At 40.0% G+C, this 20,582-nt stretch overlaps 1 protein-coding gene across 5 annotated transcripts in view; it reads right to left on the bottom strand.

The window, feature by feature from the left end:
- The window catches only part of MCPH1 (microcephalin 1), a 269,736-nt gene that overhangs the window by 187,266 nt on the left and 61,888 nt on the right, over positions 1-20,582 (bottom strand). For all 5 annotated transcript variants that reach the window (XM_053216226.1, XM_053216223.1, XM_053216225.1 and 2 more), the window contains one exon: positions 18,019-18,128. In XM_053216226.1, the coding sequence (XP_053072201.1) occupies positions 18,019-18,128 (110 nt within the window). The remainder of the gene's footprint in view (positions 1-18,018; positions 18,129-20,582) is intronic.

Below are 20,582 nucleotides of genomic sequence, written 5' to 3'. Positions count from 1 at the left end.
AAGCATTTTCTGGAAGTTCTAAAGTAGTGAGCGGTAGAAGAAAACATAAGTATTTGGGAAATAGTCTGATTGGTTTTATTTTAGTAACATCGAGGGGAGGTCAAATCAAACAAAGGTACTTGTTTTATTAGTGACAAAAGAGAAACACTTTAAAAATAAAACATTCTTAAAAAATTAATTAATTAAATAAAAATGAAAACTAAATAAAACATTCCTTGAAATGTTTTGGGTTTAGGTACCGTTTCATAAGTGACAGTAACAGTACTTTTCCTAAAAAGGAAGTGCAATGAAATAATCAGCACATTTGCCAGGATTACTGACTATGTTCACGAGTCAGTAATATAAGGCCTCCTAGACACATGGGTGCCACCGGAATCATATGTTTATATAAACTGTGAATACAGACAGAATAAAAAAGAGCAAATCAAATATGACAAGAGATAAATTCTGGAAAATGTCTTCCAATCACTTCCTGAGAATATTCTATCCTCTAGCTCCCTGGCAAATGCATCATTAAAGTGTCTTCAGAAAGACTCACTCTGCATCCAAGAGGTGAAAGTTTTTTTGTTTTGTTTTTGGTTTTGTAATACGCAGCTCCCTAGATGTATACTTCATACTGCTTCATACTGCTGTTATCTCCTTGTTAATCTGATGATAAACTCTATATTCTAAAGCTGGGTTCACTGCAGAAAAATGGGACAAAAATATTTAATTTTCTTATATTAATCTTTTCATAGCTTACTTATGTTCCCTTGTATCTTTTTTCCTTATGTGAAATTTGTTTTCCATCAGGAGGATTACAGGGACTTGACACTTCTAAAAAATAGAATACCTTTCTAAACGTTCTCAAATGATACAAGGATAGTGATCAATAAAGTGTCAGTATCAATTGTGAATACTTACATACTGGAAAAGACTAATTCTTATAGTAAAAAAACAAGCATAGAGAAAATGTACAACCAAGTTCTTGATTCATCAATACACTTAATGTGTTAAAAAAAAAAAAATAACACACATGTATTACCTCACTTATTAGGATGCTTTATCCAGCAATCTTAGTTTCTAAAACTATAATCCCCTTTGACTCTAGACATACACACCTTGCCTGGCTCTGAATGCGGAGAACTGGAGGCAGGGAGGACACTGTTTCCGATTCAATGCTTGTGTCCCCAAACTCCGTATGTTTGTGTCCCCCATCCACCAATGTGATGGCATCTGGAGGTGGGAGGTGACTAGGTCATGAGGCTGGAACCCTCGTGAGTGGGATCGGTGCCCATACGAGAGTCCCCAGAGAGCTCCCTCGCCCCTTGGGCCATGCGAGGACACAGAAGACAGCTGTCTACGAACCAGGAAGTGGGCCCTCAGCAGACACGGAATCTGCTGGACCTTGATCTTGGGCTTCCAGCCCCCAGAACCGTGAGAAATAAATGTCTGCTGTGTACAAGCCGCCCAGTCTATGGTGTTCCGTTACAGTGGCGCGAAGAGAAGAGATGCTGGATGCCAGACCTTGTGTTTACGCAGTCGGTTCTCCACCCCACGGAACGGTGTTCCGTGCAGCAACGGGGCTGGGGCCAACAAAATAATTATGAGCGGAGGACATCTTCGCCTTCTACAGAAGACGAATTGTTCAAAGAAGAACAGAGCGTGTCAGAAGGGCAGCTTGAAGGAGTGCTTGCACGGGCTAAATCTGGGACCATCTCTGCATCCTCCTCCCAAAACAGGTGACAGCGACGTATTACAAACTGGCAAGTGACATAAGCATCTATGAGTCCACACAGTATGTGGTGGGGGGAGGGGACCTATAGGGCATGAGGGAAGGCAGGGGAGGGGAGGGCTGGTCCTAGTCACAGTCTGCCACCTGCAGAACCGAGACAGTCGCTGGGGACACAAAGATGGGCTTCGGGGCCTGAACTCTTTGGTGTGACTTTTGAGAGAAACTTGCTCAACATACTTAAGTTCCAGGGAGGGACAGAAGCTCCTTCCACCAACTTCTCCGAATATAACCCAAAGCTCACCAAATCTCGCCCTTAGGAAACAAATGGGGTAGATTTGGGGGAACAGGGAAATTCATGGGATTTCTACGCTGGTGCTGTTATTTCGAATCAAAGGCACATGGCTCTATCCTTGACCCACAGGGGTCACATGGCAGACTGCCGCCCTCCTCAGCTGTCTCTGATTCCTAGTGTCCTAGGAATTTTGCTGCAATGTGTTAAATCCTCACTCAAAAAAACTGGAATGACACAGTAAAAAAACAAAACAAAAACAAAAAACAAAAACAAAAGAAAAAGAAAGCCACAACCTGATCAATGCTGGGAAAGATGTCAGTGCCTTTTTTTAAATGAGCATAAATAGATCATGGCCAGTGGATTTACTTAAAAAATAAAAAGAGGAAGACGTTTATACAGAAAAATAAAACCACTTAACTCCAAAAAAAAGGAAAAGTTTTCAAAAATTGGAAAATCACTCTTAATGAAGACCAGAATTGAAGCGCAGCTCCAGACCAAACTGCTGTGGTTTGACAGCCATTGTATATTATATTATTTCCCTACATAGACTCATCACTGATACATTAACTAAATCTTAACTCATGTCCAAAAGCCACAAAGGCACATGCCAAAATCTATGTGAAATGCCTCATATTTTATTTTTTTAACAAAGTCCATAAGAATGCCTCATTGATTATGAGTTGTGGTTTTATCTGTCACACTTCTAATTTAACCCGTTTCCTTCTCCATAATGCTGTTTTTATTTCTTCTTCTTTTTCTTTTTTTTTTTTTAAGCTACTAAAGTATCCTGGGATGATAATATCCATTAATTTATATCCCTAATAATATTTGGAAAGGACTAACTTTAAAAATGAGTACAAAAGACTTGAACAGACTTCACAAAAGGAGCAGTAATAAATATCTTACGATGTAGAGAGGATGATCGTTCCTCCAGAGAAGACAAGACAAACCTGCTTGGGGAAACCACCCACATTTACAGTGAAACCTAGCCTTTCTGGACAAACGCATGCAGCTATGCATTTCTGTGTGCGAATGATCTAGCCGATCCTAGGAGCGTAACAAATGAGACAGCCTGTCCCCCGTTCACACATCTCTGATGTCAGTGGAAACAAGCCGTAAGATCTGCAGGCCTCGCCCTGCTTCCTCTCTTTGGTTCCGTCTTTGGCTTCATCCCGAGGCCGCAGCAGTTCCAGGAGATACATCCAGCCATAACAAAGGTCTGAGGAGCAGGGAAGCATTTCTTCCCAGGGCTATCTCGAGTGAGAAAACACTCTTTTTTTTCCAGAAACCTCCCAGTAGGACTTCCCTTCGCATCTCATTGGGCAGAAGTGAGTCATATTCCCAAACTAATTACTGGTAAGAGGACCAGAATGAGCATAATTAGCCTGGACTAATGGTCTGAGGGTAGAGTGGATGTGGGGGGGGGGGGGGGGGTGGAGGCAGAGAGGTGGCAGGAAGGCACGAACACGTATGCACCAGCCTGGCTGCACGGCACAGAGAAAGCATTTTCACTAGGGACACGGGACTGTGCGTGTTTCACTCATCGGCAGCTTCCGGTACTCACACGAATCCATTTGGTTGCTTTTTTTGTTGTTGTTTTTTAAACATAAAGATTCAGATTTGCTACTTCGGCAAATTACTTTGCTGGCATTTCTGCATATCTGAAAGAGGTTAATCTGATTATTGCTCAACTTAGGTTGAGGCTACCCTGGTTTACTATCATTTGGTGTTGTTACCAAGCCTCCCTTAGAAACTGTTTCTAACCATTTGCATCTGGAACGCGCATCTCTTGTTTGCCCGGCATATAAGATGTTTACAGGCAGACCATAAGCACAATTCTTCAAGTGTCCCCATCAAGTGTCTCCCAGACCTCTCCCGGTGGGGAGAGCACTATGCTGGCCTCTACCATTACACAGTCCCTGGTGACCACAGATGGCGCAGGAGGATATGATTTGGAGCCATCCTGACTGTCCCTCACTGCCACGACCTCCAGTGCAAAACAAAGCACACATTTTTATAATGCATGCAGAATCAGTCATTCTGGATTGAACGCAGAAAACACATTAAACAAAAGGTGGCACTCTTTGAAGCTTCTTTTTAAATGTTTTTATATAAATATTGTTTCTCCTATAACAAGGAAAAAAAATAATAACATGCTCATGGAGCTGAAAGCATTGCCACACCACCATCGCAAGGCAGCTGGTTGTCGGCTCTGCAAAGTTAACACCTGCTGCGGGGGGGGGGGGGGGGGGGGGAGGGGCGACACCTGTCATAACGGGTGCATTCCTACCACCGCCACCTCTGGGTACACTGTGCCAAGAGTGAGATATCCAAGCCATTACAGATCATTTATACACCTGCATTAGAAATCGGGGGCACCTGCAATCTCTGTAAACTCACCTATCAAAGGGTCTGCCCTCCAAAGCCCTACACAGGACATGAGGCCCTATCTTACCGCATACAGCAGGTCTGAACAATGGGTAATTATTTATGGGGACATTCATAAAGGGTGTCATCCTCGAGGAAGTGTGGCAATTCCCCTAAGCGAGTAATAACAACATACGCGTGCTGAATTTTCAAGAAACAAAATAAATATCACCTGTCATTTGGATGAGTCACTGCTATTTCAACTTGAAAGTTAAACTTAAAAACAAAACAACCCGCGAGATTATATGCTTCCAGCCAAGTGCACTATCTGGTGGCAAACAGCCAAAGCCCCGGAATTCACTGCAAATTGTAAAAGTGCATTCATAAAATGTCAGAGTCTCCAGTAGAGCAGTGAAGCACTCATGCAGGGGGCCTCTTGGAGGAGACACACTATTAGAAAAAATGATCCATTTTCAACAAAAAGTGGCTCAAACAGCTCATTTTCTTTATTCAAGAGGGCTTCAATGTCTTTCCAGCTCTCTCGTTCCCTGTCCCTGGACAGCCTGTCTAAACTGCACTTTAAGTCCTCTCTTCATCCCATCCTGCACCGATATCCTTCTACCTTCTCTCCACTGTAAGCTGCCTTCTTTAGAGAAGTCAGACAATGAGCTACAATTCCAAATCTACCACCTCCACAACAAAGGCATCGTCAGAGCTCTCGGAAACACTCTATCTAGCACCTCCATGTGACAGCAAAATAGGAGAATCCATCTAAAAAGAGGTCATAGCATCCAAGAAGAGCAGCTCTTGGTAGTAACACTGAGCACGTTGCATGCAGCTTACATAGGTTCACTGGTACATCTCAGTTATGTTCAGATAGTTCTAAGGACAATAGGAAAGAAGGAAAGAAGGAAAGAAGGAAAGAAAGGAAGGAAGGAAGGAAGGAAGGAAGGAAGGAAGGAAGGAAGGAAGGAAGGAAGAAGAAAAAGGAAGAAAAAAGAAAAAAAGACAAGGAAAGAAACACAGAAAAAAGGAAGAAGAAAAAAAAGAAAGAAAAAGAAAGAGAAAGAAAGAAAGAAGGAAAGAAAAAGAAAGAGAAAGAAAGGAGGGGGGAAGGAAGGAAAGAAGAAAGAAAGAGAAAGAAAGAAAGAAAGAAAGAAAGAAAGAAAGAAAGAAAGAAAGAAAGAAAAAGGAAGGAAGGAAAGAAGAAGGAAAGAAAGAAGACAGAAAGAAAGAAAAAAGACATACAAAAAGACAGAAAGAAAGAAGACAGGAAGAAAGAAAGAAAGAAAGAAAGAAAGAAAGAAAGAAAGAAAGAAAGAAGAAAGAAAGAAAGGAGGGGGAAGGAAGGAAAGAAGAAAGAGAAGAAAGAAAAAGAGAAAGAAAAAAGAAAGAAAATAGAAAGAAAGAAAAAGAAAGAAGAAGAAAAGAAAGAAAAGAAAAGCAAGCAAAGTATTTGTTGGTAACTCAGAGGAAACAAATCACCAAAATGCAAATCACTAAGTAAAACCCATGCTTCTAACCCCCTGGGTGAGGGTGACAGGGGATGATTTCACACTAATGGCCCAAAGACATGTAGCCCCATCTAACAGAGGTTCTCACCTAGGCAGGTGGCCATCATTTCAGAACCATGTAGGAGCTTTTAAAAAATATGCCAAGGGGCACCTGGATGGCTTAGTCAATTAAACTTCCGACTTCGGCTCAGGTCATGATCCCACAGCTCGTGGGTTCGAGCCTCGCGTCGGACTCTGTGCTGACAGCTCAAAGCCTGGAGCTTGCTTTGGATTCTGTGTCTCCCTCACTCCATTCCTCCCCTGTTCACACTCTGTCTCTCTCAAAAATAAATAAACATTAAATAAATAAATACATACATAAATAAACAAACAAACAAACAAACAGCCCAAATCTCCTTCCCCCTGTGCCCAGAGATCCTGTTTCAGCCCAGGCATGACTGCAGTCAATATATCCAGTAAGAGACCTTGTTTGGAACCCTGTTGTTAAAGACACAGGGCAGTCTCAGGGGGGCGGGGGTAGGAAAGTGAGCTAGGAGAGGGACAGAGACCCAGTCTACTTTGAGTTACAGATTCAAAACTAGGGACAGTCAATATGTGGGCATAATTGTCACCCACATTTGTGCTGGAAAAACTAGCTAACATTTAATGAGTGCCTCTACGTATCAGACATCATCTGCGTATTTCAACACATTTAATTAGCATAAAAATTTTGAGATTGACACTACTCTTATACCTGTTTTACGTAGGAGGAGGCAGAGGCACAGAAAAATGAAGTAACTAATTCGACACGATAGAACCAACACGGAACAGAGCCGGGATTTGAACGCAGGTAGTCTGGCTCAGGAATCAACACTTTTAGCAAAAATGTGCTACAGTGCAAGACCTTCCTGCTTTCACTGATACAAAACCACCCTACAAGTTTAGGAAGACTATTCAAAAACAGATGAGGCATGATGCTTATGATACTGTGTGATAGCTAAAGGCACCAGAAATGGTCTAACATGTTTACTCAAAAAGAAGGGGTTGGGGTGCCTGGGTGGCTCAGCTGGTTGAGCGTCCATCTCGTGATTTCAGCTCAGGTCATGATCCCACGGTTGTGGGACCGAGCCCTGTGTCGGGCTCCACGTTGGGCATGGAGATTCTCTCTCTCTCTCCCTCTCTTTGCCCCTCCCCCTACTCACTCACACTAACTCTAAAATGAGAAGCAGAAGGAAAATGAAGGCAACCCTTATTTACTCGGCAAATCCTTACTGAACACCTATTTTGTGTGTGGTACTGAGTATTAAGAGATGAATAGGACACAGTCTGTGTCCTAAAGGGACCATACCCTGGTAAAAATGTGAGAACAAGTGATTATTAGAACATACACAAGCTATGATTCATCATCTGTTCTCTATTCTATTTTAGAAACGTGTAGAAATTAAAGCATTTAATCTGGTGTGTAGTGTCTTTTCTCCTTCCTCCTCCTCCTCTTCCTCCTCCTCTTCTTCTTCCTCTTCTTCCTCTTCTTCTCCTCCCTCTCCTCCCCCTCCTCCTCCTCTTCTTCCTCTTCTTCCTCTTATTCTCCTCCCTCTCCTCCTCCTCCTCCTTCTTCTCCTTCATCTCCTCCTTCTACCACTGACAACATGAGTATGCTTGTATAATCTGAGGTATTGGGCCTTCATTTCCCTCTAGCCTCCAAGCTTACAAAAGCCACTGTAACCATTTCTGTGCTTTGACCCCCAGCTTTCCCTCTCATGGGAAGAGGTGGCTCTGAAATGAGGTTTTAAAACACAGCCACTTGTGAAAAGCCATCCAGTTGATGACTTACCTTGAAACATTTTGTGGGGCACCTGCGTGGCTCAGTCACTTACGCATCCAACTCTTGATTTGGGCTCAGGTCAGGATCTCGCAGTCTGTGAGATCAAGCCCTGCATTGGGCTCTGTGCTGACAGTGTGGAGCCTGCTTGGGATCCTCTCTCTATCGCTCTCTAGCCCTCCCCTGGTCACACTCTTTCTCTCCTTCTCTCAAAATAAATAAACATTTAAAAAACAAGAAAAATTTTGCTGAGGATAATAATCAATATTTTAAACAACAAAAAGAAAGTGACAGAAGTAGTCATTCTGTCAAATGGCTGATGTTTGCTTGTTTGCTTGTATCTTGTCAGCTTTATGGATTATTCACAATAGGGAGGTTGTTCTGAACTGCTCATTCTACCATTCCTGAAAATAATGGGTACATTTTAACAGCCATTGAAAAACAACAACAACAACAACAAACATATTGTAAGTAGAGACACTTTATTCTAGTAGTCAGAATAAACAAAAAAACTTTGAAGAAAAGAATGTCATATATGTTTACCACAGTACTAGCATTCATCTTACATTTAGCTTCTTCAGAATCTATGTTTGACAATGCTAAACAAGAAACAGAGAAAACAGATTAAGATTGGTCTTAGCATGTTATATTTCTCCCATCTTTTCAGATGGAGAAATACATCTCCTTGTCAATAACCTACATATTGTAAGACTAGAGAGGTAATGAGATTGCTTAACTGGATTCTCAAAATAAAAAAAGGTTTAAAAAATTTATAAACATATATTTAAAGTAATAAATCTATAAAAGATAGTTTCCCACTGATTTAAAAAGTGACTTCTCCCACTAAAAATGGGTACTAAACCAAAAACTTCCAATGAAATTTATTGTTCTGAGGTTCTATAATTCTTTATTGAATTATTTTTGTTTTCATCATTTAAGAGGTATTTTCGTGTGTCTTTTGCAAGCACTGACTTGAATGTTCATCTTAAAAATCCTTTCTGTTCATTTAGTCCCTCACTGCTCTTTTCTCAGAGTAGGATTTATCCTGTCTCTACTTACAACAGGTTTGTTGTTGTGGTGGTGGTGGTGGTGGTGTTTAATGGCTGTTAAAATTCACTCATTTTCAGGAATGGTAGAGTGAGCAGTTCAGAACAATCTGCCCACTGTGAATAATCAGAAAAGCTGACAAAATACAAGCAAACAGGCAAACATCTGCTATTTGAAAACACAGGTGACCTGGTACAACAGTGAATTATAGAAAGAGACACCTTCAGAGTTGAACCAGCATCTGAAGGCCATTTTCCCCTGGCAGGTAGTTGGCCTCATAGTTAGAAGTTCAACTTCAAATAATCTCAATTCTTTATAAGAAGATCAACCAAAAGTAGCCAGGCACATTAGAAGAACACAAGACTGAAAACAAAGAAAAACAACAGAAAACAAAGAAACTAAATGTAGCCAGAAAATGGAGTTATCTGGTAGAGACTTCAAAATAAATATGTCTATAGTGCTTAAAGAAATAAAAGACAAGATTAATAATTTTGGCAGAAAACTCGAAAAGTTCTATCCCCTCTCCACCTTGACAGCACAGATGGGAGCAGGGTCTGGCACCCCAGCCAGCCTACCACCTCAATGGCCCCCAGGCCACTAACCCACACCAGGGCCAAGCCGTCCCACCTGGGTGGCCCCAGGGCAGCACACACTGAGACATCCCTAGTCAGCACTCACTATAGCTCCAGCCATCTCACCAAAGTGATATGGGCACAAAGCACCCAGAACACTCCAGGCCCTTACTCTAGCTCTAGATGATGTGCTAGGGCACTCTTGGCACAGAAAAATCTGGGCCACCCCAGCCCACACCTGCCTCAGCCCCGGCCACCCTACTAGGGTGCTGCCTGTGCTGAGCACCCTGGTATATCATGGCATGCACCCACTTCAGCTTCAGCTGTCCTAGAAGGGTATTCTGTGTGCAGACATACCTGGGACAGTCCTGGACCACACCCACTTTAGCTCCGGCCATCCAACTAGGCCAGCCCCAAGCACAGAGTGCCCCAAGACCCCCAGTCCATGCCAGCCACAGCTCAAGCCAGCCAGCCAAAGTCACCAGGCACGTATAGCCTACACAGGGATGACCAAACACTAGATCATTCTTTCAAGTTTAGAAGCACCTCTCCCACCTAATTCATAGAAACAAACACACAGAAAGTCATGTGAAATGGGGAGACAGAGGAATAGGCTGTAAACAAAAGAACAAGAAAAAACTCAGAAAAAGAACTAAATGAAAGAGAGATGACCAATCTACCTGATAAAGAGTTGGAAGTAATGGTCATAAAAATGCTCACCATAATAGAGAGAAGAGTGGATGAACGTATCAGGAACTTCAACAAGGAGACAGCAAACATCAAACAGAGCAAATCAGAGCTGAAGAATACAATAACCAAAATAAACAGTACAGTAGAGAGAATCAATGGTAGATTACAGAGGATGCAGAAGAACACATCAGTGATCAGGAAGACAGGGTAATGGAAAACTTCCAAGTTCAACACCAAAAAGGAAATAATAAGTAAAAGATGAGGACAGGTTCAAGAATCTCCTGGACAACTTCAATCAAACACTTTTGCAAGATAGGGATCCCAGAAGGAGACGAGAGAGAGAAAAGGGGAAAAAAAAATTACTTGAAGAAATAAGTGAAAACTTCCCTAACCTGGGGAAGAAAACAGATATCAAAGTTCAGGAAGCACAGAGTAGGTCCTGTGAAGATGAATCCAAGGAAGTCCACACCATGACAATAATAAAAATGCCAAAGATTAAAGATAAAGAGATCATTTTAAAACCAGCAAGAGAGAAGAAGCTAGTAACATACAAGGGAAACCCCATAAAGCTATCAACTAATTTTTCAGCAGAAAATTTGCAGGCCAGAAGGAATGGCATGATACATTTGAAGCACTCAAAGGAAAAAACTACAATGAAGAATACTCTACCCAGCAAGGTTAACATTCAGAATTGAAGAAGAGATACAGAGATTCCCAGACAATTAAAAGTTAAAGGAGCTCACCACCACCAAACTGGCCTTACAGGAAGTGTTAAAAGGATTTCTTTCAATGGAAAAGGAAAGGCCACAATTAGAAGAAAATCAGGAAAGGAAGACACTTCATGAGTAAAAGCAAACACACAGTAAAGGTAATCACTTGTAAAGCTAGTATGAAGGTTAAAAGACCTAAGTAGTAAAATCAATGATCTAGAAAATTAGTTCAGGAGACTCACAAATAAAAAGACATAAAATATGATAACATATACATGAAACATGGAGAAGAGTAACAAAAATAAAGTTCTTTTAGAAAGTGGTCAAACCTAAGTGATCATTAACTTAATACAGACTGCTATATACTTAGAATGTTATACATGAACTTCATGGTAACCATAAAACCAAAACCTATAATAGAAAAACAAAAAATTAAGACAGTAAAGCATAACACTAAAGAAAGTCATCAATCACAAGGAAAGAGAGAAAAAGAAGAAGGGAATAGAGAAAATCTACAAAAACAACTAGAAAACAATGAACAAAATGGCAATTAGTATATTAGTATCAATAATTAAGTGTAAGTGGTCTAAATGCTCCAATCAAAAAACATAGAGTGACAGAATGGATTAAAAAAATAAGACCCACCTATAGTCTCCCTACAAGAGATTCACTTCAGACCTAAAGACATATATAGACAGAAACTGAAAGGATGGAAAAAGACATCCCATGCAAATGGAAATGGACCAAAAAAAAAAGCCAGGGTACCAATACTTACATCAGACAAACTAAACTTTAAAACAAAGACTGTAACAAGAGACAAAGAAGGGCATTACATAATGATAAAGGGAACAACCCAACAAGAAATAGCAAGTGTAAATATCTACACACCCAATATAGGAGCACATAAATACATAAAACAGACTTAAAGGGGAGAAATAAACAGTAATATAACAATAGGGACTTTAACACCCCACTTACATCAATGGATAGATCATCTAGGCAGAAAATCAATAAGAAAACACATTAGACCAGATGATCTTAAAAGATATATACAGAGCATTCTATCCAGAAACAATAGAATACACATTCTTTTTAAGTGCACATGGCCCATTCTCCAAGAAAGATCACATGTTAGGTCACAAAAAAGTCTCAATAAATTTAAGACGACCAAAATCATACCATGCATCTTTTCTGACTACAATAGTATAAAACTAAAAATCAATTGCAAGAAAAAAAAACTGGAAAAAAACACATACATGCTACTAAACAACCAATGGGTCAAACAAAAAATTGAAGAGGAAATCAAAAAATAAATGGAGACAAACGAAAATGAAAACACAATGGTCCAAAATCTTTGGAATGAAGCAAAAGGAGTTCTAAGAGAGAAATATATAGTGATACAGGCCCATCTTAAGAAATAAGAAAAATGTCAAATAAAGAATCAAAACTTATAACTAAAGAAACTAGAAAATAATCAAACACAGCTAAAAGTTAGTGCGAGGAAGGAAATAATAAAGATCTGAGCAGAAATAAATAAAATAGAAAACTAAAAAATAGAAACGATTAATAAAAACAAAAGCTGGTTCTTTGAAAAACTTAACAAAATTGATAAAACTTTAGCAAGACTCACCAAGTAAAAAAGAGAGAGGACTCAAATAAAAAAAGTCACAAATGCAAGAGAAGTAACGACCACACCACAGAAACAGAAAGGATTATAGGAGACTACTATGAGAAATAATACCAATAAACTGGACAATACAGAAGAAATGGGTAAATTTCTAGGAACATACAACCTTCCAAAACTGAATCTAGAAGAAAATCTAAACAGGTCAATTACTAGTAATGAAATTAAACTAATAATCAAAAAACTCCCAATAAACTAAAGTCGAGCACCGGATAGATTCACAGGTAAATTCTACCAAAGATTTAGAGAACAGTTAATACCTATTCTCCTCAAACTACCCTAAAAAATAAAAGAGGAATGAAAGCTGCCAAATACATTCTACGAAGCCTGAATTACTCTCATACCAAATGCAAAGATACTACAGAAAAAGGAAACTATGGGGCAGTATCCCTGATGAACACAGATGCAAAAATTCTCAACAAAATATTAGCAAACCAAATTCAATAATACGTTAAAAGGATTATTCCCCATGATCGAGTGGGATTTATTCTGGGGATGTAAGGATGGTTTCGTATTTGCAAACCAATCAACATGATGATAAACCACATTAAAAACAAAAAGAATAAAAACCATACGATCATCTCAATAGATGTAGTAAAAGCATTTGACAAAATGAACATCCATTCATGATAAAAACTCTCAACAAAATGGGTTTAGAGGAAACATACCTCAACATAATAAAGGCCATATAGGACAAATCCACAGCTAACATCATACTCAATGGTGAAAAACTGAGAGCTTTTTATCTAAGATCAGAAACAAGACAAAGAAGTCCTCTCTCATTACTTTCGTTCAACATAGTACTGGAAGTCCGTGACACAGCAATCAGACAAGAAAAAGAAATAAAAGTCATCCTAAGTAGTAAGGAAAAAGTACAATTGTTGCTATTTATAGATGACATTATACAATACACAGGCAACCCTAAAGACTCCACCAAAAAATTTTAGATGTAATAAACGAATTCAGTAAAGTTGCAGGATACAAAACTAATACACAAAACTCAGTTTCATTTCTATATACTAATTAAAAAGTATCAGAAAGAGAAATGAAGAAAACAATCCCATTTATAACTGCACCAAAAAGAATAAAATACCTAGGAATAAACTTAGCCAAGGAGGTGAAAGACCTATACTCCAAAATCTATAAAACACTGATGAAAGAAATTGAAGACGGGGCACCCGGATGGCTCAGTCGGTTGGGCATCTGACTTCTGCTCAGGTTATGATCTCACAGCTCATGAGTTAAGCTCCACATTGGGCTCTGTGCTGACAGCTCAGAGATTCTGTGTTTCTGTCTCTCTCTGCCCCTCCCCTGCTTGTGCTCTCTTTTCTCTCAAAAATAAACACTAAAAAATTAAAAAAAAAAAAAAAAAAGAAATTGAAAACATAAGCAAATGGAAAAATATACCATGCTCATGGATAGAATTAATATTGTTAAAATGTCCACAGTACCCAAAGCAATATAGATACAATGAAATTTCTATCAAAATACCAATAGCATTTTTCACAGAAGTAGAACAAATAATCCTAAATTTTGTATAGAATCAAAAAAGACCCCAAATAAACAAAGCAATCTTGAGAAAGAACAAAGTTGGAGCTTTCACAATCCCAAATATCAAGGTACACTACTAAACTATAATAATAAAAACAGTATGGTACTAGTACAAAAATAGACACATAAATCCAAAGGAAAGGATAAGGGGCCTAGATATACACCCACACTTATAAGGTCAATTAATCTACAACAAAAGAGGAAAGAATATACAGTGAGGTAAAAGCAGTATTTTCAATAAATGGTGCTGGGAAAACTGGATGGTTACACGCAAAAAAATGAAATTGGACCACCTTCTAACACACATACACAAAAATAAACTCAAAAAGGATTAAAGACCTAAACGTGAGACCTGAAATGATAAAACTCCTAGAAGAAGACATAGGCAGTAATTTCTCTGATACTGGCCATGGCAACATTTTTTTAGATATGTCTCCTAAGGCAAGGGAAACAAAAGCAAAAATAATCTAATGAGACTGCACCCAAATAAAAAGCTTTTATGTAGCAAAGGCATTGATCAACAAAGTGAAAAGGCAACCTACTGAATGGGAGAAGATATTTCCAAATGATATATCTGATAAAGGATTAATATCCAAACATATAAATAACTTACACAACTCAACATCAAAAAACAATAATGATAATCCAAGTTAAAAACAGAAGAGGACCCGAATAGACATTTCTCCAAAGAAGACATACAGATGGCCAACAGATGCATGAAAAGATGCTCAACATCTCTCATCATCAGGGAAATGCAAATCAAAAACCCCAAGGAGATATCACCTCACACCTGCCAGATGGCTAGAATCAAAAAGAGAAGAAACAACAAGTGTTGGCAAACATGTGAGAAAAAAAGGAATCCTCTCGCACAGTGGGTGCAAACTAGTGCAACCACCATGGAGAACAGTATGGAGGTTCCTCGAAAAATTAAAAAATAGAAATACCATATGATCTAGTATTTACCCCCCCCAAAGAAAAAACCCAGAAACACTAACTTGAGAAGATTTATGCATCCCTAGGTTTATTGTAGCATGATTTACAATAGCCAAATTATGGAAGCAATCCAAACATCATTGATAGATGAATGTATAAAGAAGATATGGTCTGTGTGTGTACACACACACACACACACACACACACACACACACACAAACGGTATATTACTCAGGTATAAAAAAGAATGACATCTTGCCATTTGCAACAACATGGTTCAACCTAAAGAGTATGATGTTAAACGAAATAAGTCAGACAAAAACAAATACCATATGATTTCAATTATATGTGGAATCTAAAAATCAAAATGAACTAAACAAACAAAAGCAGAAACGGACCCATAAATACAGAGAACAAACAGGTGGCTGCTAAAGGGGAGAAGGTGGGAGACAGGCAAAATGGGTGAAGGAGAGTGGGAGATACAGGCTTCCCGTTATGAAAGGAGTAGGTCACGGGGTTGAAAGGTGTAGTTCAGGGAATAGAAGCAACGGTAGCTAGTAGTGTTGTGTGGTGACCGGCGGTAGCTAGGCGAGCACAGCATAAGGTGTAGACGTGTCAAATCACCATGCAGTACACCTGGAACTAATGCTTCAGGGAAATAAACATTGTGTGTCAACTTTTCTTCAATAAAAAAAAGACCAAAATATAATTTTTTTTCAAAATATAAATGTTTTAAAAATTATATAAAAAATAAAGATTTTCTCTTTTAACGTTTATTTTTGAGACAGAGAGAGACAGAGCATGAACGGGGGAGGGGCAGAGAGAGAGGGAGACACAGAATCCGAAACAGGCTCCAGGCTCTGAGCTGTCAGCACAGAGCCCGACGCGGGGCTCGAACTCACAGACTATGAGATCATGACCTGAGTTGAAATCAGATGCTTAACCGACTGAGCCACCCAGGCGCCCCAAAAATAAAGATTTTCAAAACAAAAGTTGGAACAAGCATGAATGAGTAGCGTAAGTAAACGTACTAAACTATTTTTGTTCCCGAGCCTATCAGTTGAAGGAATGCATATATCATTCTGTATTTTGTTTCCCCTTGTGACCACTTACTTGTTTTATTAACACCCATGACAGTGACACCACCTGACAATTCGCCACTTGTGTGGCACTTATCCCTCGCACACAATAACGCTGGGAGGGAAGTCACACAGGTGCGGTTTAAAGCGAGAGGCTTTGTGAGAACCAAAGGGACAAGGCTCCCACCCAGCATGCATGTCTCAACCCCACGTTCTCCAACAGCCCCCGTTCGTGAGGTAAGGTGATCAGCAGGTAGGAGCCAGGCAAGGTCAGATGTCTGAAATATTAACTTCCACAGTGGGCAAATAAGGAAGTGAAACCTGGGATCAGACAGGGTGAAGTATTATTATGGTAATAGGTAACCAACATTTACTGGGCACTTTTATGGTTTTTTTTTTGTTTTTTTTTTTTTTAATGCAGGCCTAATACCGAGTAAGAGATGAGTAGGGGGGCACCTGGGTGGCTCAGTCGGTTGAGCGTCCGACTTCGACTCAGGTCATGATCTCGCAGTTTGCGAGTTCAAGCCCTGGGTCGGACTCTGGGCTGACAGCTCAGAGCCTGGAGTCTGCTTCGGATTCTGTGTCTCCGTCTCTCTCTGCCCCTCCCCTGCTCATGCTCTGTCTCTCCCTGTCTCAAAAATAAATAAAAAACATTAAAAAAAAAAAAAAAGAGAGATGAGTAGGTACCAAGTAAAGATGGGTTATCTTTCTCTAACAAGATATCCATGGAAGAGTAAAATGTCGGTAACCAGTATCATAAAGTGTGGTGGTCTAACGTAGGGGTGTACAGAGATTGCCATGGAACACTTCCGAAGGAACAGGGCATAAATACTAGTGCATGCGTCAATAAATATCAGTTGAATAAACGTCAAAAGGTGCTTTTCCCCAAAAGGAAAAGGTTAATGGCCCTGCCACAATTAGGAAGGAGACAAAGACGCAGGGAAACAAACATAAATGCAGCCACAGGGTCACCAGCTCCCTACGAAGGCACAGTCACGGGAGGCAACGCGTTGGGGCAGGTACAAAATGTTGTAACAGGTGCAGGGACAGTGGCTACAGCCAGAGCTCAGGGAGCCAGCTGTGTGGTGTCACATCCACTACTCACATGCATCCGAGACGACCTCGACAACTTCTCTCCCTACAAGTCTATTGCTCTCTCTACCTGTCATGTGGTTCCTTTCTGTTTGGGGAGTCCATTTCTTTTTTTTTTTTTTTTCTGAGACAAACCAGAAAGCATCAGTAAAGAAATCAAAGTTTCTACCACTTATACCAGACTTCCATGGAACCTGTGTAGTTTGAAACTTCTTTAACCATTACCAATATAAGGAAAATATCACTGTTTCTATTCCTTGGGTCGAATTCGCCCCTCGTGTTTGGCCTCAGTATTGGGATGCCTCCGTGCACCCTATGGGCTATCGCTGCTTCTTTTCAATTTGTTACTTGTTTATCAGGACAGTTTTCCTATCCTGTGGAAATCAGGTTTCACTATACATGAGGTATAAGATAATGACTGACTAGTTTTAAATTTAAGCCAAAAGAGCAGATGCTGAAGAATCGAGACATTTTAAACCCTCCTTACATCATTCATCCCAGCAAACAGCGTGATGAGAAAGCTGTACACAGAGCAGAAGCTGGGTTCTACAGCTGAAGCACAAAAGAACGAGAACCTTTCACTCCGATGGCTTCCAATCAAACCCTGATTAGCTCACAAATGAATTATGTTTTGGATTCTTCCCCTCCTGCCTCGTGAATGTTGATTCACATCATAAAACATCAATTGTTGGCACACCCCACACCCTCAGCCTGAGAGAAGCTGTTGGCATTTTCACAAGCAAGAAATGCATTGGCAAAGTGGTGGCGAAGCTTCTTCGACAACATTAGCTCTCTTTCGTGAATGTGACCAACGCTCGCAGTTTTACTGCCAGAGTTTTCCAGCATCCATCTGTATAGTTAATGGTTTAAATAAAGCACAAGCTGGACAGACTAGTTTACGTGACATTAACCCAGAGTAGAACATTATGATGTAGTAGCATTGGAAAGTTTAAAATAATATTTTCACACACCAACCTTTTGGCCTCTCCCTCTTTTCTTTGATTTCTCATGAGGTCTGGCGAGATCCTGACAGCCCTCCAATGAGCCATCTAACACATCAGGCCTTGCTGGTCCGTTTTTAACACCTGGAACCCAAGAGGATTTGAAGATTAGTTAGAACTTCACACGGACTGAATACTAATGCCACTTAACCAAAATAAAAATTTAAAAATTAATTTATGCACACTGGTAACACCAAAGTACTATTCTCTTAAATAAACACTGCATACGTCTTGCTCTTTGAAGGTCTATTTAGAATTCTCAGTTTATTCCACTACAATCTCCCCAGTGCAATTCACTTAACTCAAAGGTCAGGAATAATTTTGCCTGTCAGGTGACAATGTACCAGTCCTACGGTATCCCATCCATCCAGCAGGTGATGCGAGAACATGTATGCCCACACCTTACGCACTATTCAAACTCCCAACTTGTAAACTTTTACAAACCCAAAGAAAGTAGTTCTCTATTAGAGGAAATAAGTATTCTTAGCTCTGGGGTCAGATTTACCCTAGAAAACAGTCTATAGTACAGTACAAAGCTTTAGGTTTCCATCTGCAAGTGACAGATGATTCTATACCCCACAAATGTCCACCTTAGACCAGCGTCGAGCCATGAAGACACATAAACCAAAAAGATATTTATCGAGTGAAACTGATTTCATTAGATGCTAAACAGTGTAGAAATCCTACACAATGCACAATGAAGTGTGAAATGACTACTTGCAATTGCTACAACTTTATAAGGTGCTCCTCTCCTCTCTTTCCTCCCAAAATAGTTCACCTACTATGTGACTTAGTTGATATTTGGAAGGAAGACTAAAGAATACTAGCTACCACTTCTATGGTCTCAATAGGATAACACGTATAAAAGGCGAAAAGCGGCTTAGGGAACACTTATGTCCCAGCCACAGCCAAGTGATGGTAAGCCATCCCACACAACCCACCATCACCATCATCCAACTCATCAGTCATTGATGCTCTTATCAACAATGCCTCATCATCAGGGTTTGCCCACTGGAGAGGCACACTGATCCTTCTCTTAGGAAGCTTACAACCCAACAGACCAATGTCGATACTGAAAGTGAATATAAGGCAAAAATAATCTACATGCCATAAGAAGCAAAAATCATATAACGTGAGAATGACTGCTTTGCAAATATTTTAAATAAAATAAAAGGCTCTAATAAAACAGATGCGGTTGACTTTGGAGGGTCTGATTTGAAAGTTTTAATCGTCTTTCAAAAATGGGATTCTAGCTGAGTGAAAACACATGCACAGCAATGGTTTACATACTGTCTTGAATTCAAACTAATTACTGTTATTTGCAACTTGAACCCTAAAAATGTTTTAAGGTCAGGTTCTGATCCACTTTGTACTAAACCCTAATACTAAATCCCTTTTGGAGACTGAAACCAATCACACGCGGACCCCACTAACCTCCTGGAAGATCTTAGGTATTTGAGGTGTATTCCACTTCTTTCCCGGCAGGCTACAGACAGACCTTACTTGAGATGAATTAGTGGGCCATGTATTGTGCAGTTTACAGTCTGCTCTAAGATCCAGCCATGCTAAGTTTCTTTCACTCATTTTGAAGGTAAGGGTATCTATCTATTTACGCATTACTTTCCGAGACACTCAACCACCACTTTTTGAGAACTTCTAATGCCTAGGGCAGGACATGGATACAATGATTTTTAAGATCTAAGATTATGAGTAACTAGAATAGAATATTATTTGTTATCCACCATTCAAATCGAAAGTTTACTCAGAGCAAGAGTATATGAAAATAAGAAAAGCAGAGGACTACAGATATAATTTGGAAGCCAATGCACCCCTGTTGTTGCACCACGAGTAAGTATGCTGCTTGCTAGAGTATCTATGTCAAAAAGATTGTGTTACAGCCACATGCCTCAGTGCTAGCCAAGAAACAGACTGTGAAGCATTTTGTAAACAAAGATCTAAAAAAAAGGATCACGGACTTTTAAAACTTAAGGCTGACACTGCTAATGACACATTTTCATTTTCATACATTACGTAACAACAAAACGATACGAGTTCAGATCTTCCTCCCCTTAAGATGGGGTTACGTCCTGATAAACGCATTGCAAGTTGAAAAAACTGGAAGTTGAAATGCACTTACCACGCAGTCTACAGAACATCATAGCTTAGGCTACGCTTAGCCTAACCAGGCTCAGAACACTCAGCAAGAGGCTACGTACAGCTGGACAATAGTATCTAAGACACAGCAAGTGATGTGTTGACTCCTTCGTGTAATTTAACGAATACTGTACTGGAAATGACAGAGAGAATGGCGGTATGAGGGGGTGGCTGTCAGTATGATGGCCATTGACCATCATGATTATGTGGCTGCCTGGGGGCTATGGCTCACTGTTCAGCGCCCAGTGTCACAACAGAGTGTGCAAAGAGTTTCCTACTGCATATCCTAGCGGTACACTGCATATCGACAGCCCCAGGAACAATGCAAATTCAAAACTCTAAGTACGGTTTCTACTGAATGTGTGTTGCTTTCACACAGTAGCA

The sequence above is a fragment of the Acinonyx jubatus genome, chromosome B1 (assembly GCF_027475565.1).
Source record: "Acinonyx jubatus isolate Ajub_Pintada_27869175 chromosome B1, VMU_Ajub_asm_v1.0, whole genome shotgun sequence".
Taxonomy (NCBI): Eukaryota; Metazoa; Chordata; class Mammalia; order Carnivora; family Felidae; genus Acinonyx; species Acinonyx jubatus.
The sequence above is the reverse complement of the archived record's forward strand: the minus strand, read 5'-3'. Positions and strand labels throughout refer to the sequence as shown.